This window comes from Cimex lectularius, unplaced genomic scaffold (genome assembly GCF_000648675.2).
Source record: "Cimex lectularius strain Harlan isolate CLEC.00 unplaced genomic scaffold, Clec_2.1 scaffold12, whole genome shotgun sequence".
Lineage (NCBI taxonomy): Eukaryota > Metazoa > Arthropoda > Insecta > Hemiptera > Cimicidae > Cimex > Cimex lectularius.
In genome coordinates this window covers 2,523,123-2,548,580 of record NW_019392875.1, presented here as the reverse complement: position 1 = coordinate 2,548,580, position 25,458 = coordinate 2,523,123, and the positions used below count along the sequence as shown (strand labels likewise).

Here is a 25,458-nt window from a genome sequence, read left to right as displayed (position 1 = left end):
CTGGCCGTGGAGAGGCTGAGTCTAGACGCTACAAAGCGCATTACGACCCTCGAATTTAATTAACTCTACTATCCAACCGGTGATTATATCGGGCAGGGGATTCTGATAGAATAAACAGACACAACTGTAATGCCATTTAGGATATATATATATATATATATATATATAATGTATGTATGTATATACCATACGGGATTTGGGATTGACGATCACGGAATTAAAATCTATTGATAGGTTGAAAGATTCCAAGATCTCCGTGGTTGAAAACTTTTATTCAATTTAGTAAATTACATTGGCGTTTCGGGCTCCTGGCCCATCATCAGAAACTGGACTATGCCAATGATACATATATATTATTTTTCCATCCCCCATAATTGGGGTGGATAGCGACTGAAGTTTTAACAACTTCAAACATTTTTGACGACATTCCCCTCAACAAATAAAGGGGTTGGAAAAATAATATTTATCTATCATTGGCAAAGTCCAGTTGTTGATAATGGGCCAGGAACCCGAAACGTCAATGTAATTTACTAAATTGAATAAATGTTTTCAACCACGGAGATCTTGGAATTTTTCAACCTATCAATAGAGAAGATATGAACCTTGGAGTTGGTAACATATAAAATAAGAAAAATTAAAGCTATTTTAAGGATAGCCAGTCAACTGGTAAAGTTATGTCAAGAATGATTTAACTATGAGATGCGAAGCAATTATTAAAACATAATAATTAGTATGTAAAATAATCTGATCTCCTTCGTAGAATAAGTTAAAGGATCTGCAAAGTCTTTGTCACAAATTGTTAAAGCGTAATATACGTTGGCGTAATATCTTACTGTCTGTTTATTTCCCCCCTAGGTTTAGTAGTTTAAGAGAAAGACCAAAGGGAATGCGAGATGTTTATACAGCATAATAATTACATAGGTAAATGGTTTTATTAACAAACAATAAAACATTTGCACGTGGTTGGAAAATTCCGAGAGTCATTTTGAGGTATTAAATGGGAAACATGCCAGTACAACTTATACAGAAAAAAAATAACCCAGGATGATCACCAATCATTTTAGATATTATCACAAACAGTACACCATTGTTTGTAAAGCAACTACAAAGCTGATGAAACATCGGGATAGAAAATAGGATCATGCGAGATAGGAACATCTTCAGAGCGAAGAAAACGAGTTAAAAGCAATGGAGATGCCCTAATTACAAATAATAGGTGAACAATGGTATAAATGTAACGGGTTTCTCGATATTGGTTACTGGCAGAAACAATGGTCGTACAAATCACAATTAAAGTCACAATTTACAGACAATACGGAAAGGAAGAAAAAAATGGACAAACATACAAAAAAAAAAAAAAAATGAACAATCCACGGTTATTTACAATCCTTGGTAATTATTGAACTGGTAAGAAACTGGAATTAGCAACAATTTTATTCTTGGATTGATGATTAGCCTAATTTCACAATTGACGAAGAAGAATGAACAATCCAGAAACATCGAAACAACCGATGATGGAGAAATGCCTAAACGTGCCCCATAGGTCGGAAATGATCGATAACGACCAAATTACAAGTTTAAGACATGTAATGACAAATTATATGGTAAGAAAATGTTGTCACTCCGTTAGAAAAAGAAAGAAGAAGAGGTGTTAATTAAAATCACAATTAAAGTCGCAATTTACAGTCAAGTACGGAAAGGAAGAAAAAATCAACAAATACCAAAAGAATGAACAATCCACAGCTATACAATTCTTACTAATCAAATGCTTAGTAATTATAGAACAAGTAAGAAACTGGAATTACCAACCATTTCATTCATCAATTGATGATTTGCCTAATGACACATTTGACGAAACAACGTAGCCCTGATGATGGCGGAATGCCGAAACGCGTCCCATAGATCGGAAATGATCGTAACGACCAAATTACAAGTGCATCACTGACGACATGGTAAGAAATTGTCAATACGTTAGAAAAAGAAACAAGAGAACGAACCCTCTCAAATTTCAGGCGTGGCCATGACCTAGCGGTTCTCGGCATTGGCTACTCGCAGAAATATTGTAGGATAATTGTACTAAAACAACAGTTGTTAATTAAAATCACAATTAAAGTCGCAATTTACAGACAAGTACGGAAAGGAAGAAAAAATCAACAGACATACGAAAAGAATGAACAATCCACTGTTATTTGCGATTATTAGTAATCAAACGCTCGGCTATTATAGAAATGTAACAATTGAAGAAACAACTGATGATGGCGAAATGCCGAAACATACAAACATACCCCTTAGGTCGGAAATTAACGGTAACGACTAAAGAAGTTCATCAGAGATGCCATGGTAAGAAAATGTTGCGAATGAGATAGAAAAAGAAACAAGAAAACTAACCATCTCAAATTTCAGGGGTGGCCATGACCTACCGGTCCTCGGTATTGGTTACTCGTAGAAAGATTGTAGGACACGTGTACTGCAATATCAGTTGTTAACTAAAATCACAATTAAAGTCGCAATTTACAGACAAGTACGAAAAGGAAGAAAAAATCAACACATACCAAAAGAATGAACAATCCACGGCTATTTACAATCCTTAATAATCAAACGCTTAGTAATTATAGAACTTGTAAGAAACTGGAATTACCAACCATTTTATTCTTCAAATGATGATTTGCCTCATGTCACAATTGACGAAACAACGTAGCACTGATGATGGCGGAATGCCGAAACGCGTCCCAAAGGTGGGAAATGATCGGTAATTACTAAATTACAAGTTGACGACATGGTAAGAAAATGTTGTCAATCAGTTAGAAAGAGAAATAACAGAACGAACCCTCTCAAATTTCAGGCCTGGCCATGACCTACCGCCTAGTGGATGAAGAGAACACCTGGTGATATACATCAGACTCACACGTGACTATTTTTGACGTGTTCATTTGTGGTTTGAGCAATCAACAATTGAAATATTTAAAGCTATTAGCTAAAACCTAATTAAGCCTAATTGAAATTTAACATATTTTGAACGTAATTATCAGGGTGTTCAAGCTTTGATTCGGAAAAATTTCTTAGATAAGGTTTCGCGCCATGTTTAAAATTGAAATTATTATAGTATATTCCTTCGATTATTTTAATAGAATATAGTATATTCTTCAAATTCATTCGTTTACGGTTGTTCTTATAGTATATCATTTTTATTCGGGTTACTTTGGCAATAGGCCAGCCATATTATAATCATATGTTCGTTTTTTTCCGTAAGTAACCCATTTGATGATTATAGACGTGCCTACATACCAACAATTATTGCCAAATTTGTTTGGGCTAGTTCCATAGGAACCCAGAAAAGTCAGAATAATCAAGGTAAATTTTAACTATTTGTCATATTGGGTGGAACAGAGACATGCACTAACCTCGAGTTCATCGTCTTCATCGCTGCCCCGCCTCTCGATGAGTGCCGGAGGCGGCGACTGTGGCTTCAACTGCACCGTGAGCTGCTGTACACCGCCCCCTGGCTCGTCCTTCTTTTTCGGCGCCCGACCCTTCCTCGACAACCGCGACGTCACGTTTTGCTTCATCTGCATGTAATAGCCCATGATTTCCGGTTCGCGGAACGAGAGCTTCTTCCGCGGTCTGTCGGGTTCGGCAAGCGGGCTCTCGTCGCCTCTCCCCTGTCTCAGCATGACTGACCAGCTCAGTGTTTATTTCCGAATCGCGCGCCCCCACTTCCTACTGTTCCATTCCCTTCCCTAATCCCACTTTTGCGGTTCGGGGGACCCCCAGGAGATTCGGAAAATCGGATACCTCAGTCCGTGTTCACCAACAGTCCTACCAGCATACCACTCATCATCATTGGTTAATCCAGTCGTAGTCGCATGGCTGCTCAACGAGACTTACGTACTTCTCAAATATCACTGTTTTTTATTTCTATTTGGTGCTGTAAGGATTTCCCCTTTTGTCGTTAAACTTGTATCCGAACCTGCTGGAAGATAGCTGTTTCTTTAACGACGTAAAGAATACTTGTCAGGGGCTTTGTATAGATATCTACATTGCTGAAGAATGGCTTTCCTAGGTATCGTCAAATGTAATAAAAAATTGAAAAATTAAAAATTGTCTAAGGCCACACCATAGGTGACAAGCTAGGTGAGTAGTGACAAGGAGAGTCGCTTGGTGAGTCACCCAAGAAAACTCAAGCGGGTCTGTTTTTTACCTGGTGGGTTTCTGATCGTTTCATGATGGACGAGGTTATTATTTCCGCAGTTTTTAAAAGACTGCTTTATGGAATCCAAATGAGGATCTCTACAAAAACCCCAACTATGGAATTGTCCCTACAGAACTTTGAATTCACCTTCCAACATTCTTCGCCGATTGATGTCATGCACGCAGGACCTCGATTTGTATCCTAATAAATTATATTTCAATTTAGTATTTTAGGAAAGAAATAGTTTTCTAGTTAATTTAGAGAGAGACATTTCCCAGCACTTCCTTACACAAAGCACAACTAACGTCATCCTGGTGTGACCACTTGTAACCTGCCACCAAGTAACCGGCGGTTCACGTTGTTACTAAGCACCTAGCTTTTCACCTCCGGTGTGGCCTTAGCCAGGAGTAATAGAAAGGCCAATCTCATTTGCTATTTCAACGAAAGCAGGTTTTTCAACACGTGTAGTAGATCTAGTCGGCTTTCCCGAGACATTTCCACTCAGACCCTTTTGAATTTTACATCGTACGGTTCTACCCCGTACAATTTCCTTATATTCCGATTGCACGTTTGTTCCATTATACATACAACATCCTGATCAAAGTTTCAAAGGTCGATTTTCATGTTTCCCTCTGAATCAAATAAGGCCGTCGCTTAAAATCAACGGGTGGACTGTTTGGCGTAATTAAAAGCTTAACAGTCAATGGAATTTAATAAAGAACGGAAAAAACAAAATTCCCAGAGATATGTGCCGATAAATTTCTACTGTCATTTATTGCAGCGTTTTAAAGTGAAATTAATTCAATACACCGTGAAAACCAGTTTTCAATGCACCTAACAAATACTGGCCAAATATCTTAACAATAAAATAAATACTATTATAATAATTAGAAACGGTGAGCATTATCAAGCATTATTCAGAAATCAGATGGAGTTACATGCTGCGACGCAATCTGGGAACTAAGCAGGGCGTAGCAATTTTTTAATTTTTAGATGTTTTTTTTATGATTTTTAATATTAAAGGGAAAATAATTCAGCATACTCCAAAAAAGTATTTTCATGTCACCTAAAAATTTAATAATCTGTTTATTAGCCTTTCTTCCCGCAATGTCCAAATTCCTAGAACGACTCCCTTTAAAACGCTAATACCAATCCTTGACACCTATAAAATCAGTGCCATCCACCAATTCGGTTTCTATCCTCAACATTCCACTAGCTATTCAAGTTTTAAGCGCTTCCTATTTCATTATTACCTTTTATTGAAATCCTACCTGTTTGCTGTTTCAGAGTGAGGTGCGCCATGAGTACTCGGAAATCAAACAGATACAGGCCGGCGTAGCGGAAGTATCCTTGGACCAATCCTTGACATCATTTATACTGACCTACCAGTACATCCTGAAACTATTATCATCACCTACGCGGACGACACCGCAATCCTATCCTCTAATTCGAATGCGGTCTAAACTACCTCCAACATCCAGGAACACCTGGAGCGAACTCCTAACCAGCGAGTCCTAACCATAATGCGCGAGCCCTCTCCACTCATTACCATCCTGACAACGCGCCACGACGCCTAAACCGACGGTGGCCTCGGAACCTCCGTGACATCTAATCATACACACTGAGTGCTCCTCAAAGCATATGTTCTACGGGTGCAGTCCTGGCATTAGTGCTAGTGTTGTGCTGTATGATACATTAATGATGTGCACATATATGTATAATGAGTGGTGGTTAGTGACCGTTAGTCAATGATTATTCGGAGATCGTGAGATACGGTCTGGTATGACGTAGGTTTTAGAAGGAATTTAACTTTCATTTCCCTAATGATCCTCGTCCTGAAAGGATAATCAGGCCGGACAATTACCAACGTTTTTTCCTATCGTCGGCACTTTTCACCTAAAAGAAACCGACTCNCATAACCTCCTGACGTTTCAGTCTTGTGTGAGGATTCCACGTCAGGCGTTTGTCGATGTACAGTCCGAGGTACCGCACCTTGTCCGCAGTTGGGAGGGGAATATTGTTTAAGAAAACAGGGGGGGGGGATCTTTTTACGAAGAGTGAAGTAAATGTGGGTGGATTTGTCTGCGTTAAATTTTATCCTTTTCTTTTTACACCAAGACTCTAGTAGTATGAGGTGTTGGAGGTTTCGAGTAGAAATGACAAGGTCGGAGGTGCTAGAGAGAGTTGCCGTATCGTCTGCAAATGTGAATGTGGTGGTTTCGGGATGAGATGGCATGTCAGCTGTAACTGGTACAGTGTAGGGGCCAAAACGCTACCCTGAGGAACACCAGCATGGAACCCTCATTGTTATTAATAACAATTTATTCTTAAACTTACTGATTTTTGTTTTGAAAAGACTGTAACATGGCCACCCCAGCCTTCCCAAAAACTAATCAAACCGTAGGCGTTGGCCTGTCAGAAAGCTGAAAACCCTCAAATTGATTATATATATATAATAAAAACAACCTCACCGCGATTTGCAAAAGAAGAGCTAGAGTTTGTTCTTCGATTGTCGGGAGAAGGCCGTGGGTCGGTTACAATCTGGGTTATAAGCAGGGCGTGGCGAATTGTACTAATGTGAAACGCGAACACTTCCAGAATTGATTTTTTTTCTATGAAACAATAGTGTATAAAAAGTTGATTTTTAACTTCTGTCCAAGATAAAAATGAAAAACAGCCTCATTCCTACTGCATCTTGACTATTTTAGGAACCGATCTTGCTAAATAGATCGTTTTAGATACTTGGCCATTTTCAAAATATTACTTCACTTGTGTTGATTCTTTTCTTAAACGCCTTTTTTTCAAATTTAATGGAGTCGTTGAAACGCTGTTAGGATTGAGCATTGATAAATCATGATCTAATCATTGACGGATGTTTCTTTCTCGTACATGGTAGCCGCTAAAATTGGCATCTGTCCCAATTCTGACCGAGTGATAACTTCGGAATCACGGTTCACACCCTCCTGTAGATGATATGGACTTACGGAGCTTCTTATACCTCGATATATTGTGTTCCATTTTCCGTCAGAGCTTTTTTGCGGCTTTCCTCACCAAGTAGCAGAACCTACACCCGTATAGATCATCACGTTTACTAACAATGGGCACCACGGTCTTTTTTCTTCGCAAAATATGCAAAATGTGTTTTCAACCTATCTTATTTGAATGTGTCCAATTAGGACAGTTTTATTTTGGCTCCAGTAATTATTCTGTATTTTTTTAATATTTTTTTTACGAGGGTGCGCAGAAGCAGAGGTCATATAAACCCTCAGGTTGCCGGTGTTTTTGAAAAAAAGGCCATTTGTAAGTATGTCGGATTCGAATGCAGGGTCGCTGGATTCGAACCCGGGACCTTTACCTTACAGTGATGAGCGCCGTGTCATCGCCTAAACCGTTGCGTTCACCGACGCCCATAACCTCATCTGTTGGTTTTGCATTTGGTATATCTATGATTCCCAACCTCATCCCTGGCGTGTTAATTCACAAGGATTTTGGACTCTTTAAGACTACATTTTTTAATGTTATCCGTTTAGTGGAAACTAAGGCTTAAGTTGAGGCTATGATTCCACTTATGGCTAGAATCGTCTTATGGCCTGGTAGTTCAGAGAACCCAGGAAACCAGAGATTAATTCATTATTGTCATTGACTTCTAAATCAACTACAGGCACGTTGTGATTTAACACGAAGTGCTGCCTGAGTATTAAAGAGGTCTAGAGATAGGGATAACATGAGGGGGCCACATCTGCAGCTCTACCTGAGTAGATCTATGGTGTTCCTCTATTTTTATAACTCACTAGCCAGCTTCAGGTTGTTAATCAACCTACATAGCCTTGGTGTGGATGGACCTCTTATCCGTGGCAACCAAATCAATGGTGTGTCATTATTTAGGAGGAGAACACTGCAGTTAGGAATAAAATTAAATATGAGAAAATTTTCATATTTTAAAAGTAATATTTTTGACGATATGGTAAAATGTAAGGGTATGGTAGAAATTTCAATTTTACTGAAAAGAGAAAGAGTCTATTGAAAAAATTATGAACTAACGACAATGGTTGAAAGGATTGAGAGCCTAATTGCGTTTCTTGAATTCTCCAAGGGCGAGGAGTGGAAAGAGTGGCGGAGGTTGTTCAGTCCGAGTCAGAAAAATTTCTTCTTCATCACCCCAAAAGGCACTTCATTACCCCAATAAGCTTTCATCTTTTAATATCCGACTCCCTGGCCGTCCTTATTTCTCTCTGGCACAAAGGCTTTCAATCATAGAGGCCCGTACACGGTCTGAATCACCTGGAGATTCCTTTGTTAAAAGGATTACGTCGCCCCTTTTTTCCTCTTTCTCTATTTTCTTGAGGTTTTATACGACATTCCAACAAGTAATAGAGGCCTTTCCCAGTCGGAAAGGGTGGAATTTCCTTTTGTCAGTCCGAATGATGATAGTGTTTCGTCCAATAATCACACATCGCATACCGAAAAATATTGACTATATGTCATCCATGTCATTTCACTACCGCCTCAAATTATATTTTTAACCTGTATTTACCATCAGGGTCTGGGGAAATAAGACTTGGAGTATGAGTGAAAAAAAACACCAAATGATGCTTTATAAACCATCCTTTGATTTTACTTTTTTTAAAGCCACTTTTATCGTCGTTACTGAGCGGAAAAGCTACCTCTCATTTTAATCATCCGGCTTTCATTTATGTTTTTAATAAATAAACTGGCCTTTTTATAGAAACGTAAGTGGAACAACACATCTATCTTTTATTTTATCAAGAAGCTTTTCAATTTTGTTGTTATCAAATGAGAATATCTTTATGATTTCAAAATTATACTTTTAAATAAAGTTTGTTAAAATTATCAAAGTCAACGTATTCATTTTTTTTTCAGATGAAATCGATAATTGGTTCAATTGGCTCAACTTCTGACAAGGTATCGTTCGCAACATTCGAATCTATCGATCACGTTTTTTTAAGTTATTGATCAGAGCGTTCTGGAGTTTGTGGAGGACCATTTTTAATTTGAAGAAATGATCTTAAAAAAACCGCGATAGATCATAAAGGCAGTAAATTTTAACCTGTCTGCAACTGAAGGGTTGTCTCTCGTGGCCCTTGGAACTGATCCTCCAAAATTTCTTCCTCTTCTGGTCTGTCCTCGTTCTGTTCATAAAAGGTCGAGGTTTTGTCGCTGACACTGAAGGTTTTTTAATATCAGGCAAATCAATGATAAAGTTATGAGAAAATGAAAGGTAATAAACGCCCAAAGAAAAACCTTTTGATGTTTCTGCCATAAAATCACATCTAAAAGTAATTATAAAATTTTTATTTTTAAGGCAAAGGTTTATCGATAATCAATATGGATGGAATGGGGTGAAGGGGAAGCTGTTTTAATATCCTCTCTCTCTCTTTCTCACTCTCTCTCTATCGCTATCTCTTTTTCTAAAAATGTCTCATAGGGCCGTCGGTGGAGGCGTAAAGGTCCCGGGTTCGAATCCAGCGGCCCTGGATTCGAAACCGACATTCTTACAATTGGGGGGGGGGAACATCGACTCCCCGAGGGTTCAGATAACCTCGTAGTTGAAATACCTCCGTTAAAAAATAAAATAAAAATAAATAAAAGATGGAGCAAAAATAAAGTTAGAAAGAGTTTTCCTTCAGGACTCAATAATTTCAATTTATCGTGTAACTAGTTAAAAAAAAAAGTTGAAAACTTACTTTTTGTCTAATTTTACCTAACTTTAGACAACTACAATCAGTAGGGGGGCGTAGGTGGCCGCAACGGTTTAGGCGTTGACGCGGCGCTCATCACTGAAAGGTGGAGGTCCCGGGTTCGAATCCAGCGGCCTTGCAGTCGAACGCGACCTATTTACAAATGGGCTTTTTTATTCAAAAACATTGGCACCCTGATGGTTTATATGCGAACCCTCGAAAAAAACTACAATCAGTAACACCATAAACTGAAATTATTGAGTTCTGAAGGAAAACTTTAATATCCCCAGAACGAACAGATAAATTTTCTGATACTTTTTCCTAGAACAGAAGGGACTTTCAATGTGTTTGAAAATAAGCACCGATTCGTTCGAAGATACTTTACGTTACGAGTTTTACTTCAAGACTCGATAATTTCAATTTATTGGTTGAAAATTTGTTAACATTAGTTAAAAAAAGGGGGAAAACTGAAAATTAAATAGAATTACGCATGCAAATTTAATTGTTGACTTTTTTAAACCTAACTTTAAATCGAAACCATCATGATAAATTAAAATTATCGAGTTCTTTAAAAAGAACTTCACTGTCTTCAGAACGGATCAAAGAATTTCTTTCTGGTATCTTCTTTTAGAATGATAAGGATTTTCAAAATGTTTCAAAAAAGGATGATAACATTTGGAAAAAAAGGTTTATTGCTTTCACACAGATTATTGCTATTTATGCAATAACTCGATACAACAAATTCATAAAAAGATGTAGTTTTGAAATCCGAAATAAAAGTCTCGTTAAAAAAAAGTTACGTAGGGAGTTTTTTATGTCATAAACAACGATCCAAAAAGATGAATCAAAATTAAGGAAACTAGAGGAAGTGGACACCCATATATATATATATATATATATAGATGGAGAGTTGGTGTCCGAGAGGATCGAAGTCACGATAGCTCAAGTGGTAGAGCGAGGAAGATCGTGGGTTCGAATCCCGCTCGTGTCACTTTTTTATAGACTTTTTATCTCACCAAGACCTTACATAGAAAGAATAATTAATTGATTGAAAGAGTTAATAAATATGTTATGTATTATTTTACAATAATGATAAGATTATTGAATCGTGTGTCTTTTTATACAGTTTAATCAATGATAACTATCATAAAATCACTCAGAATATTTTAAGCTTTTTGTTTAAATGCCCTTCGATATTATATGATAGCATAAACGTTATGTGCTCTGGTGTGAACTATAAATCATATGTCGTACACCGGGAGGAACGAGACATTTCCAAAGATTCGTAAAGCGTGTAAGGCTTTTATTCTGTTCAAGGGATACATTATTTATCAGGTGTTTGAAAGCGACTTGGGTTAAGTCGAGCGGTGATAAATTCATAGAGTGGAAATCGTCTCGGTAAAAGTCTTTTGTTTGCAGACTTGTACCTCTTTACAGCTTTCGCTTAAACGGTTCGCCACTTGATAAGTATTGTTCGAGAAAACTGGGTAAAATTTTTATTAAAAAAAGTCTTCGAACACGCTTTTCCAGAATCAGTTTCAATTTTCCGTTTCACGAGCTGGGCGAACGAATCACTTTCCCGGACTGAATCTAATATTTAATTTAAGTTCCGGTCTTAGTCGAAAACCTGACCCACAGCTGAGTCGATCAGCCAATTTGTATTACGGAGTTGTTGCTATATCGCTTCCGTAGAACTTCGGGACTGCTTGGACAACAAAGTTGGCACTGTATTGCCTCGTAATAACTTCTCGAGTTAGTGGAACTTGTTATATTTAGATTTTCTAACTTCGAAACCCCCTTTGACGCTTGAAAGGCAGTAAATTTTAGATGACATTATCTCTGCCTTGGTTATCTTAGACATAGATATTATTGCACATAGACCATATTTACCAAAGTCAGTAATAAAAGAAAGTCCTAGATATCAGACTAACAATATGGGACGTGGGATCCATGAATGAAACTTTATTTGGTGAAATTGGGTCGAAAAATATAAGACATATGTCCTTGTATCCTTACGAATGGACCCTAGGGGCCGAGGAAAAAAGTCTTGTTGCTAATTTTTCAACTTTTGTTCTGCGTATATCTCAAGGATATTATATATCAGTCGAATTTATATAGCGTAAGAATATAATAGAGAGTATAGTAATAAATGGTATTAAATATTTAAAAAATGGATATGGGATCATCGATGATCTCTGATGATGGTGTTACTGAAAAATATAAGACGCATGTCCTAGTATCCTTAACAATGAGACAGAGGAAAAAAAATATCGTGGCTAGTTTTTCAACTTATGTTGCGTTTATATTTCATGGTTATTATACATCAGTCGAATTTATAAAGTGTGAGAAAATAATAAAGAGGATAGCAATAATAAATAAATAATAGTAATTAATATTTAAAAAGTTGGCGTGGAATCACTGATGATGGTGAACTGGCTCGAACAATATTACTTATGGTTCCTACTCACAGTAAGTTGTTTTGCAACGATCCGGATTTCGAGCCTTTTAGCTCATCATCAGGTTGAAGGACTTTTACACCCACGTCTCGACATGAATTGCCAAAGTGAACCCGCTGATACCCCCGCCAACGCGACGTTCCAATTAGCAGTTAATTTTTTTAAGGCGCTCAATTTGAACGTGCGAAACGCCGAAATTTAACACAAATAAATATTATACTAGTAAATACTTAATATTATTAATGGCTATAAAAATAATAATAATTAAAATAATTAGTTTAATTATTTGGATGTTTGATATTTTTTATGTACATATTTAATGGGGGGTAAATCAAAATCTGTTATATTATTAATGCATTTATCACCATGTTCAATTTTACATTTTTTAATTTCAAATTTCTCAAACCAATCTAGTTCTTTCCCTTTGTTGAAACTATGTAACACTCTTGTATTTAAATTTGAATTGAAATTATGTTTTGTTTCTTTTAGATGGTCCTTAAATTCCGAAAATTTGCTCGATTTAGGCAAGTGTTCTTTTACTCTTGTTTTTATTTTTCTACCGCTTTGTCCTATATATTTAATATCACAATCATAACAATTGAGTTGGTAAACCCCGATTTTTGCCAAGTTGTCTACTTTGTCTTTAGGTTTTGAGAGGATGTTTTTAAGTGAACCCGTACTTCTAAAAGCTATTCTAAAACCTTCTTGTTTAAAAATTTTACTAACTTTTTCCGATAATTCACCACCAATTCATTGGCATACAACGGAAACCTAATGATTCATTTGTCGTGGGGTGGCTGAGTCCTATTGTTGATTCGTTTAAAGTTAATTTTTTTATTATTTTAACTAGCAACCTATCAATAAATATTTCTTGATACCCGTTGTTTTTTGCTAACGTTTTAATAGTTTTTATTTCTTTTCTATAGTTATCAGGTGTTAGCGGAAGTTTTAACATCCGTCTATGAGCCAAATGAAACCAGCAGCTTTTTGGGACCATGGGTGGGAAGAATCCGCTGGTATCATAGTGTCTGTAGTTGTGGATTTTCTATATACGTCTATTTCTATTAGGTTGTTTATTATGGACAGTTTTAGGTCTAACAAGTTCAAACAACCATCTTTGCCAATTTATTGTATATAAATTTTACATTGGAAATTGGCGAAGATGGTTGTTTGAACTTCTTAGACCTAAAACAAATAATATACAATACCGAGAGAACTAAGGGTCGATTTATAAAGTTACAAAAACGAAAACCCTATTTAATTTTTTTTTAAGAAATACAATTCGGACTCAATTTAAGCAACTTTTAAAGCCTTTAAATCCGAATTTTCATAAAAATAAAAAATCGCCATTTTTAGGCTGGAGCCACGGGCAACCTTTTCCTCAGATGTTTTCAAACGTTCAGTTCAAAAATTCCTAACTCATCTGAAAGTTATCCAAATTCAATCCTGTTTGCCACGGTTAAATATCTCAAGGTTGTTATTTTCCGCATATGACAATAAGTTTTACATTATTATATATCATATTATAAGTCTATAGTGAGTCATATTACTAGCATAAAATTAACAAAAACTACCCAAATGTAATATATCTCCGGATTCAATTTATCTGAAGAGACAAAATTTCGCTAGGCGGTCACTTGTAGTTTATAGAGTTCGAAACTCCTGTATAATTTCATGTAGATCAGTGCAATCTTTCCAAAGTTATATCCAATGATTTTCGAAAAAATCGGAGACTTTTGAAATTCAAAAAAATATTTTTTAATATTCAAGATTTTTACAAGGAGTATGTTATTATAAATGATTAAAATAAAGATGTAATTAAAATAAAGAAAAATACAAAACTTTTGTTTTATATTTTCGGTTCAATTTTATTTATAGTATCTACCTCTATTATTTTTTTTACGAGGGTTCACAACAGGAGAGCACATATCAACCCTAGGGGAGCCGATATTTTTGAATAAAAAAGCACATTTGTCTCCTTACATGTAGTTTATAGGGTGGCAAACCGTTCAACGTTTCCTTTGCAAGCCATTTATCCAAGGCTATTCAAAATTGTTCTCATATTTGAAAAAAAATTGAAGGTATTTGGAATGCGAACATCTTGAAGAAAAAAATCGATAAAATATTGAAATAATTATGGCAATTTTTTATATTTTTAGAAATCGTGAGATGCGGTCTGGTGTGATGTGGGTTTCAGAAAAACATTTTCTTTATCGTGCCAACGTTTCGATCTTTATTGAGATCATCTTCAGGGCTCAAAGTGTTTGTCTTNAACGTTGGCACGATAAAGAAAATGTTTTTCTGAAACCTACATCACACCAGACCGCATCTCACGATTTCTAAATAAATATCGATTAACGGTCACTAATCACAACACAAAATTATGGCAATGCTGTAAAATTTCATTTGGTTGCTTACTCCGGAATGATTCGTTTTAAACTTCTTTTAAAGCCCTAACTTCTGAATATTTATAGTCCTACAAATTAGACATTTGGGAGTGCATCCACCCGGGGCAACCTTATGTCTCTGATGACCGGTGATCCGATTAAAACATGTATGACTTCTCTCGACTTACTAGTCCAATAGTTGAGTCTACAACTGTTAGATATTTTTAGTTTGTACTTTTGAATCTATATTAACGAGGTTTAATTTGTATGTTATATTATCAATGAAAAAATGATACATATATCACAAACGAAAGAAGAAATAAAAAAGGATTCATTTTAAAATAATGGCTTATTATAATTCAAAGACACCAAAACAAAATTATTTAGATATTCTTGTAAAATAATAATATAAAATAAAAGAAACTTCTTTCAATTCTAAAATTCAAAATAACTTGAAAATAACTATTTATCAAAATATTCAAAACAAATTATTCTGAAAGGCTAAATTAAAAGGGAAGGCTCACCTCACGAGGCCTGGAAGGTTTTTTCTCATCAAATATAGATTCGATAAATTATCCAAAACAAGTTGGCCCTTCTCAATCCTGTACTTTCAGATTGACCACTAATTCAAGACTGCTCCTGTTTACATTTTTCTCCTTTTGGCCCCTCCATCTGTGCACCTTATTGGCTTGTAAGGAGAGAATATTTCCTTGTTTATTTTAAATTAAATTTTTTTTGTCAATAGGTTTTAACTTATTTTCTTTTTTATTTGATAATTTGTGAGGTTCCATCAAATGGGAAATTTACACATATAACAAAACAACTCCGAACTTTTTATTTTATTAAATCTATTATATTTAGTGGTCTATTGACCAAATTACTTTTTTCAATTAATTAATCTATTTATGTATGGTTTTGGTTGAAATGAAAAAATTAGTGTCACGAGCGGGATTCGAACCCACGACCTCAATATGCCGTTGCGCAAACCACTCATGACTTCGAGCCACTCGGACACCAACTCTCCATTTCAACCTACAACCTTTCGAATTTTCCCTCCGTTTGTCATGTTTTATTTTATATTTTCAGTTTTAATTAATTTGCAGAAACAATGTAATCCTCTTACGTACAATGTCATAAAAGGGTTCTAAAAGCTTGTAAAGTTCCCTTCGTGTCAGTTCAGCAGTTTCAAGTTTATCCATGATTTTTGTAACATTTGGATAAACGTATGTATTTGGAAGGTATGTATTAAAAGAATTGTGTGATTAGTGACCGTTAATCGATAATTATTTAGAAATCGTGAGATGCGGTCTGGTGTGATGTAGGTTTCAGAAAAACATTTTCTTTGTCATGCCAATATTTCGATCTTCATTGAGATCATCTTCAGGGCTCAAAGTGTTTGTTTTCTGTGTAATTGTGCCATTCTTGCGTGTTGTGTTTAGAGTGCCCCACTTTACCCCATGTTCTTGGGCACTCTCAACACGACACGCAAGAATGGCACAATTACACAGAAGACAAACACTTTGAGACCTGAAGATGATCTCAATAAAGGTCGAAACGTTGGCACGATAAAGAAAATATTTTTCTGAAACCTACATCACACCAGACCGCATCTCACGATCTCCAAATAACCTATGGGAAATCTTTGATTATGGAACAAAAATTCGAATTTATAATTAATGAACAGGAATAAATTGTATAATTTAAAATGGGTTTTGTTGCACACATTTGGACCTTCCAAATTAAGAACTTTAAAAGGATAAATTTCTAAATTAGATTTCTGAATAATTATATTAAAAGAATTTATTTTTGAAACATATTCAGAAGTTGTTTGGTTGTGGAAAACGATTAACAACAAAAATTATGTATTTCAATATTTTAAACTGATAAATGTAATTTTGACATAGTTACTTTTATTTATTTTTAGTAAAGGAACACAGTTGATAAAATCAGTAAATCAACGGCTGTAAGATTATAAAGATGAAGTATTAGGTTAATATTAGGAATTGTTATTTTTGTAAAATTTTATCTATTTGCTTTATTTAGAATCTGATATCCAGCAAGCAAGAAATGCTCGTTTTACCAAAAATTCTGAAGCAGTTTTTGTCGACCGAATTTCTCTACCCACAAGCAAAAACAAGACTAGAGATAATTTTAGCGGTACTAAAAATGCCCATAAAGTTTTCGTATTATTTGATTGGTTTATGTCGAGATAAGGAGTGATAGAAGATCTGGAGAAAGTGGGCAAGTGATGGTACAGGCAATTACGGTCCGGTATGTGGTTTCTAGTCCAGCTAGGTAATTAACCAACCGAATGGTATATGAATCATGACCTTCTGAAGATGAGATCCGCGTCCGGAACGAATGGGAGCACTAGAGAGACCACGAAGTCGATCCTCGAGAATACACTTAGAATGGAAATTATGGAGCGACCTGGGCTCAGAAACTATTGTTAATTATATTTTTCATGGAACTGTCCATTGCTAATCGATATAGTTTTGACGAGTGATTTTAAACAAAAAGTAAAATAGGGTTGTTTGATGTTCGTTGCAGGGATGATCGTCGTTCAAATAACCGATTTTATTGTTGTACATTTTCATCTCTTGTAAATGAACAAATTGTTACATCCAGCTACAAAGAGGATTCGAAAAAAAACCTCAACACTGATTCCGTGGAAATGATCAATCTTCCAGTTCTAATATCCAAACCGTAAATAATCCGTCCAGTTGTGCCGAATGGGGATAAAGTAGAAAGAACTCAGACAACGACAGACGCCCAATTTATGCGTACTCATTAAATTTGTCGCGTCTCTATATTATTCTCGGACAATCGTGGAAACGAAAAAATGGCGAGAAGGTTCGAAAAGCGTACAGACTATTAATCAATGAATAACTGATGTGCCTGGAGGCACATCTCATGGAATTGTAAACTCTATCTATATCTCATTTGACGTCAGAGGAGAAGGGGGAGCGCTAGGAATTAAAGAGACATTTCCGACTCAAATTCGTTCGACGCAAAACTCGGCTTCGAATTCCATGCGAGGCAAATTGGGATCAGCGTACAATTACAAAGTCAACGAACAATTTTCAAATGTGCCGTCAGTACTTTTAAATGACACTAATTCGGCTTATCCTTCTTGATGTTTGGACAATTAGCACAAATGTAATATCTAATTTTAACTTTATGAGAGCCATACATATCATAATCTCGTTTAAACAAACCAGGAAACTGAAATTCGAGCTTGAAGTGCTGTTTTAATTTTAGATAAATAACCGATATGTTACTAAGACATAAGTTTTTTAAAAATAATGCTTAATTTGAAGGTTATGACATTTCAATACATATCTCAAATATGTGCGCAATATTTTTTTCTCTCGATCACAAAAATGACACTATTGTCACTGCATTCGAAGTATGTTACGGGAAACCAGCCAACGCAGGCTTACAATATGAAGGATTCACGGACGAGGTCATCGTTGTTTAAGGGGCAGAACCTCAGGATGGGAATAACATCTCTAATAATAATATTTTGGTGGTAGGGTTAGAATGAATCGAAAGACTGATGTGGAACTTTTAGAAGCTGGATCGGACAAGTTCGCTTATAATAGGAATGGTGAAGTAGGTACAATATCGAATCCGGGAGCGCTTTCGCTGGAGGAGCCCCAATACTCTGGGAGATAGACTCTAAGTATATCTGGGGAGTGCGTGGGAGACCATCTTGGGTAGCTCTTGACGCGCAGCATTCGGTCTGATGCTTAATGCAGACCCAACCAGCGCGGAGTGAGGTTCGTCTTAGCCCCTCGGGGCTGGGACAGTTTCTACATCAACGCCTGCGGCTGACACACATTCAGTCGTGAGCGGAGGTGCGTCTTCTCTCATCTTCAGAATCGAAACGTCCGGTAAGGCCATGAGCCAGGTACGGACACTAAAGATTCTCATTGTCCTTTTAAGGACGGCCGAGTATTTGGGAACGCAGGTACAATGTCGTTGTGAATAATGAAGTTAATGACGTAATAAGGAGATATGACAATCGTCTGAGGATTTTTCGTTGGAAGGGTGGGCTGGATATGGATAGGTTGGCAGTAGCCTATACTCCACAGTACTATGCCGCAAGTCCAAATATGTTACAGTAAAAAATTAGTTGAATTTTGTCGATTAAAACTGAATTCAGATATAAATGTCTTAGAACTTAATATAGAACAAGAATTCCTAGGTTTTCTGCTTTCCCGTATACTCGGCCGTCCTAAAAAGGAAATGAGGAACTTTAACGTCCTCACCTAGCCTCTTCGGCCTTATCGGACGTTTTGATTCTCAAGATGAGAGCTGACGCACCTCCACATACGACAGAATGGGGTTACTGCCGCAGCATTGGTGTAGAGGCAGCTCAGCCTCGAGGACAACCTCGCTCCCTGCTTGCCCATTCCGAGTGGTCGGATCTGCTTTAAGCATCAGACCGTATGCCGCGCGCATAGGGCTATCTAAGCCGAAATACATCAGCCCGGCCTCCCGCGCACTCCCTAGATAGAGAAGGCCACTCTACCTCCCAGAGTATTGGGGCTTCCCCAGCGTAGAAACTACCGGATACGCTCCGGCCGCGGGTTTGTTTATAGTGGAATTTCTAACCACCCCCTAGAGGAAACCTACGGTAAAAGCCTCCAATCGAGCTCAGCCTACACCTACGTGCAAAGCATACTCGGGTAGGAGCCACCGATTCACTACCCGTTCCGATCCGCCACAACTCATGCATTCGACGTCTTTTCAGCAAAATCATAGCGTCCTCAACGCTTATATGCTACCGTCCGATCCGCCGTATCCCGTGAGGCCGGGTGTATAACGGTGGACATAGGCAAGTTTCGTGCGAAGGTCTCAATTATAAGACATCCTGAGTTCCTTCCAGGGTCGTCGCGACGTATCACTACGAGTGCATTTCCAGTGTAACAGGGCTGAACTTTCGAACATTTCTGTTACCCCGTAGTACAGATGGTTCTGCACCCTCCCCCGTCTATGTTACCCTCCCCTCGTATACCTCTGATAAGGCTGACATGACAGCTTGTGCTTTAGAGAGGTTGCCACGCCCTCTGGGCTACACCATTATTTTGAGCCCGGACACATCCAAGGGTTGATTAGGGAAGGTTGAATTTTGTCGATTAAAACTGATTTCGGATATAAATGTCTTGTCCTAGTATAGAATAAGAACTCCTAGTTTTTCTGCTGTCTCTAGGTTATAGTGGATCTCAATAGTGACACTGTAGACAGCACTGTAAGCGGAGGACATACGTCAAGAGAAACCAAACTTCGCTGGCACTCAACATAGGGACAAGATCCTTGAGGCCACCGTTGCTTATTGCGACCTGGCTGGTTATCAGATAGAGAATGTGGATAGAGAGTTTAGACAGTAGTTTTCGGATGTGTCAAGAGCTTACAAAGCGAGAGTATCAGATCGTTGCCAAAACGTATATGGAGGTATGACCTTTAACTTTTCTGAGTATCTTTCATTGGTGAAAATGTATGCTCTGGATATAGGATGGCTTGGCTTAACTCGACAGTTTCACCATGTCCAAAGCGATTGTCGTAAAGTCTTTTGAAAAGTTAATTGAGTTCTACGGTCATTTTGGTCATATCTTCTGTTCTGGTTGTGTTATAACACATCAATATGTTTTATAGTTTTTAGTTTCTCAATGGGGGTAACCTTTATCCAATGTAAATACGTACTGGGTACATTTTTCCTTAATGAGTACTATTTTATGCAGTAGTCTTTGATATGCTCATGATGTTCATGGATTTTCGAGGTTGCTTTGGTGGGTCTTCGCGGCTTTGTTTTTCGTCTCTTAAACCTGACCCACGTCAATCCGCTTTTTATGTAAGTATCTCCTTGAGTGGAAGTTGGAAGTTCATTGTTGTTGATGTACAACCCACCCAGGGAGCTGTGGCCCGCTCAGTGTGGAACTATAGCGACGACGCGTGGTATAGTGTGGTTGAGGCTCGAGACCCCGAAACGTGCGTGGTGCGCAGAGAATCAAAACGTCCGATAAGGCCGAATAGGCTAGGTGCGGACTTTAAAGATTCTCATTGTCCTTTTTAGGATGACCTAGTATGCGGGAACCTCATGTGGTTGATCTACATTGGAGGGCACATAGACTGTGTCCATTTTTTTTACATCCTACATGTATTTGTATAATTTAAACAATGTTTATAAACCACAGGCCCTGAAGATGATCTCAATAAAGATCGAAACGTTGGCACAAAAAAGTGAATGTTTTTCTAAACCTACGTCTCACCAGACCGCATCTCACGATCTCCAAACAATCACTGTGTCCATTGTTCCATCAATCATGTCACATCTTCACTAGTTGAGTATAAGCTTAGGTATTTCTGAAAGAATTTGGCCGATCTTGTGTTACCATTTGATCCTTAAGAAAGAGTTTTTGGTCCCATTGAAAGACTAAAAAACCACAATTACAACAAGAATTTACTGCCACATTTTTTAAAAAAATAATCCGGTCTAAATCGAAACAAGATTAAAGAAGCAAGATGAACGTATTTATTGGGAGATAGTCCCAATTTTTGGAATTTCGTTAGCAACACGGTAGTCATCAACAATATCCAACTTAAAAACCAAACATGTGAATTATATTTTGAATGTGTCTACTTTGGATCATAATAAGACTAAAAAAGATTGATTAATAAAATTAAAAATGTCATAAAATCAGTATCCTGCTTAAAAACTTAACAATCCAAAGTACCCTTTTATTCTAATGAATGATTAAAAAAATACAATACTTGTTGAAAGTGTGCTGTGTTCTGAAAGAGGTATTAGATCTGTTCTCCATTCAGGACTTACAGTTGTCAGACCGGTCGGACAAGGCTTTAATAAAAGGCCAGGGCTAGGGGTGACTGCCGGGGGTGATTTGGTTCAGAAAGGAATGAGTTCTGTCTTTTGCCCTACCATCGAGGGACTGGATATTAAAGTCTCGGCTCTTTTATGAAAGACAATTCCCTTTTTTTTATTCAAATCTAACTACAATCCAATCGCAATACAATTCATCCACCGTAAAATCCGATAATTCTATCATAATACGTTTCGTGGGGTGCGCTGCCTTGATTCTTGTCTAGCAGCAAAATGGATTAGGAGTCAGCAAGATAAGTTTGTGCTGAGTTTGTTTAACAGTTAATTAACCAATCTTGCTGACGATGGCGCGTCATTAGAGTGATTGCCGCATTAATCGGACATTTCTATTTGTATTGATCCAAAAAGGGGTCAGACTCTCTTTAGAGAAACAATTCATTGATGAGACATCGAATCCGATATAAAAACTAAGTATAAATAAAAATTAAAAACAACATAACTAACCTACTAGAGTTAACGTGAAATAATAGGATTAAGAAGGAAGATGTGGAGGCTGCGTTTGCTTAAAATTAATCGCTACTCAATTTCATAAACAAAATAAGGTTAAGTAGATTTAAGTACGTACTTTATGTACAAGCACCCAGTTACAGAAAAGAAGACTTTCAGTTCAGCTTGTTAGGAATAAAGTGGTAAAACAATCGTTCCGTACGTTTGTACACAGGTTCTTTAAGCTTTAAAACTCCCCGTCCAAAACAATATGCCAATAAAGCTTGATAATTATTTAAAATTTTCGATTGTTTATATTTATAGTAATAAATCTGGTTTCATGAGAGTAATTTGGGATTTTTCTCATCATTATTGATCACTGTTTACAACGAATGAAGGATTAATGTTTATCTAAGTTTCAGGCGGTTTGACAGTTTGTTAGCCCGAAAAAAATTCTTTGTTTTACGTTCTCTATTAATTTTTAATTTCTGCCGTAATGAGTAATTTAAGGCGATGAATCATTCAGAATCGTCATTGTTATGCGTTTATTGTACATCATTATTCGTTAGCAGTAGGTTAGAGTTCAGGGATGCGACCATCAAAACAAGTTAGTTAAATAATTACAAAGATTATAATTAATAATAGGCAGCATAATAATTATCAAAAAACATTGGATAGCTTACTCGTCACAATATTAAAAGTTAAATATTATTATGATAACAATAAAAACAAGTAATTATTCTTTTTATGTAAGGTATTGGTTGAGATGAAAAAGCTAGAGTCACTAGCGGGATTCGAACCCACGACCTTCAGCTCAATACGCCCCTGCTCTAACCGCTTCAGCTATCGTGACTCGGTAAGTGGTTAGAAGCAGCGGCGTATTGAGCCGAAGGTCGTGGGTTCGAATCCCGCTTGTGACACTGACTTTTTATCTCAACTTAAAACCCTTAATTAATTGAATATCAATAATCCTTAATATTAATAATAAATTTGGTCCTTTCTGGCTGAATTAAGTCAAGTTTCTTGATGAACTAGGGCTCACCGATGTGCTTTAGGGCGATGACACACGGAGCGGTTTTGACCGAAGTGTTTATCGCGAGAAAAATCGAGGCAGTGAGTCGTTCATTGTTGTTGCATTAACCTGACAGACGTAGCGGTCGTAACCGCCTGTCGGTTCTCAAACCAAGTCGGTCGGTGGCGGAGACGACCCAACGCGTCGGTTTTGAAAACGCCAGGCGGTGAGTGGTCCCAAGTATTGCATCAGCCCTGACACACGTGGCGTTTATTTGAGCTGTTCGTACCCCACTTTCTTGAAGGGTTGTTTGTTTGTCAGTCTTCTCATTTACTTTTAAGATGCAAAAAAATAGACGTGGAAAAAAAAATTTGTAATGCGGCATTTTATTTTACTATGTAACTCGTCAAAACTGCCCATTTACATCCTGGTAAAGTTAAAACATTCTTCAGGGTGTTTCCTCATCTCTGAAAACAAATTCTTAAAATGCCCTCTTTCGCTTCTCTTCTCGACAATTGGATGAACCCACATTCTCCTGTGGTTTTTCTCCCTTCTCTTCTTCCAACGACACCAGAAGTATCTCTTCATCCATGGGGAATGGGCCAATGCCAGTTCAATAAGATTAATAAATAATCGAATTTTAGCTAATTCTCAACTTCCTGACACAGAGCGTTACATATTGATATTTAACCACCACTAAAAATCTAAGTATTTACAGATTGTACGGTGCTGTACAGTAACAACCGTTTTTTAAAACGAACTCATCTTCCTCCAGGGCCTCTTTTAACTTTACAACTACTGAAAGTACATCACCCTATAATTAAATGATTTCTACAGCTTTACGGGTACAAAGTATGCGTATGACTGTCGGTGATACATGGTAGTAACTAGTTTAATAAAGATTTTGTTTTGAATATTATCTGGAGGAAGAAGGGGACCTCGTTCAAATCCCAGCTCTGTGCCTTTTAAATTATAGTATGAAAAATGAAAAGTAGTTTAAACCTTGCTTGACTCTGAACAGGAATTACTTTACTTTTATTGATCAGAGAGGATTGATTTTTTTTTGTTGGGGGGAGCGAAACGGGAATCGAACCTACAACTGCAGGATCTAAGCCGAGAGTCTGACACGCCTACTCGGCTACCCGAGATCCCAGCTAAATATAAATCAACTTAAATATTTATTTTTAAAGACTATTTTTCAAAACTTCATAGAGAAAAGAAAACCGAACGAGACGTAGTGTGTAGATAACTGTGAGATTTCACTTTGTAGCCAGTTCCATGGAATGTTCATCAAAAAAAAAAAAAGTACTGCATGGGGGGAATGGTCTGTAAGGCTGTAACTAATACACGAAGTTACATACAGTTACAGAACAATATATTTATTAAACAGGACTTGTTATACAAACTGCAAAATAACACCTTGCGACGTTCAATGCTTATATGCACTACTGTAGGATACATTTAATAACTGAGAGAAAACAAAACCGCTTCGGCCAAAACGCACATCATACCGCTGCATGTGTCACAATCTAGCAAAACCGCTCCGTGCGTCAGCGCCCTTAGGCAGAGCACGGGGGATACAATAGCTCTTAAAGGGCGCAGTATACCATACCCTGAAATATTACATCTACATCTACATCTAAGTCATTTTGTGTCTACCAAAATTGGTTACCTCTCAATTGTTACATATACATGTATTGTTGTTTTTACTGTTATTATAATACTTTACTTTTAATATTGTGACGAGTTATCCGCTGTTTTCAGACAATTATTGTGATACCTATTGTTAATTATAAACGTTGTAATTACTTGTAGAGCCCTGATGAAGACCTTGATGAAGGTTGAAACTTGGCATATGCAACAAAAACTTGTTTTGATGACCGCATGCCTGATCTCAAGCTTATTGGTAATATCCTGACGGTCGGGTCGGTTCATCCTTCGTTAGTTTTAAGGAACATTAAAGGGTACTGGGAGTCACTCAAGGCGCCAAATTCAGGGCGTCCGATTATCATCACATAAACGAACCTTTGATTTAAATTTATGCTAAGAATGAGAATAATTTCGCTACATCGTTAATTATCACGGTTATTCGTTTATTATTTGATTGTAAATTATAATTCGTTGGTTTCAAGGAACATTGAAAGGTATTGGGAGTCACTCCAGGCGCCAAATTCAAGGCGTCCGATATTAATCACCTAGACGAACATTTGATTCAAATTTATGCTAAGAAGGAAAATAATTGCGCTACATCGTTAATCATTATGGTTATTTGTGGTGATTAGTGACCGTTAATCGATAATTATTCAGAAATCGTGAGATGCGGTCTGGTGTGATGTAGGTTTCAGAAAAACATTTTCTTTATCGTGGCAACCTTTCGATCTTTAT

The 25,458-nt window shown here is 37.1% G+C and overlaps 1 protein-coding gene and 1 long non-coding RNA gene across 5 annotated transcripts in view; one reads left to right on the top strand and one right to left on the bottom strand.

Moving 5' to 3' along the window:
* Nucleotides 1-25,458, bottom strand: part of LOC106673851 (carboxyl-terminal PDZ ligand of neuronal nitric oxide synthase protein) — a 405,816-nt gene that overhangs the window by 89,675 nt on the left and 290,683 nt on the right. Inside the window, exon 1 of one of the 3 annotated variants that reach the window (XM_014406195.2) lies at nucleotides 3,402-4,016. The exons of the other annotated variants lie outside the window; for them this stretch is intronic. Coding sequence (XP_014261681.1) covers nucleotides 3,402-3,671 — 270 coding nt within the window. The 5' untranslated portion in view covers nucleotides 3,672-4,016. Of the gene's footprint in view, nucleotides 1-3,401; nucleotides 4,017-25,458 lie in introns of those variants that run through there. 3 annotated transcript variants of the gene reach the window in all.
* Nucleotides 1-25,458, top strand: part of LOC112127649 — a 159,572-nt gene that overhangs the window by 128,181 nt on the left and 5,933 nt on the right. Inside the window, exon 6 of one of the 2 annotated variants that reach the window (XR_002910668.1) lies at nucleotides 9,071-9,853. The exons of the other annotated variant lie outside the window; for it this stretch is intronic. This is a non-coding gene — a long non-coding RNA (uncharacterized LOC112127649). Of the gene's footprint in view, nucleotides 1-9,070; nucleotides 9,854-25,458 lie in introns of those variants that run through there. 2 annotated transcript variants of the gene reach the window in all.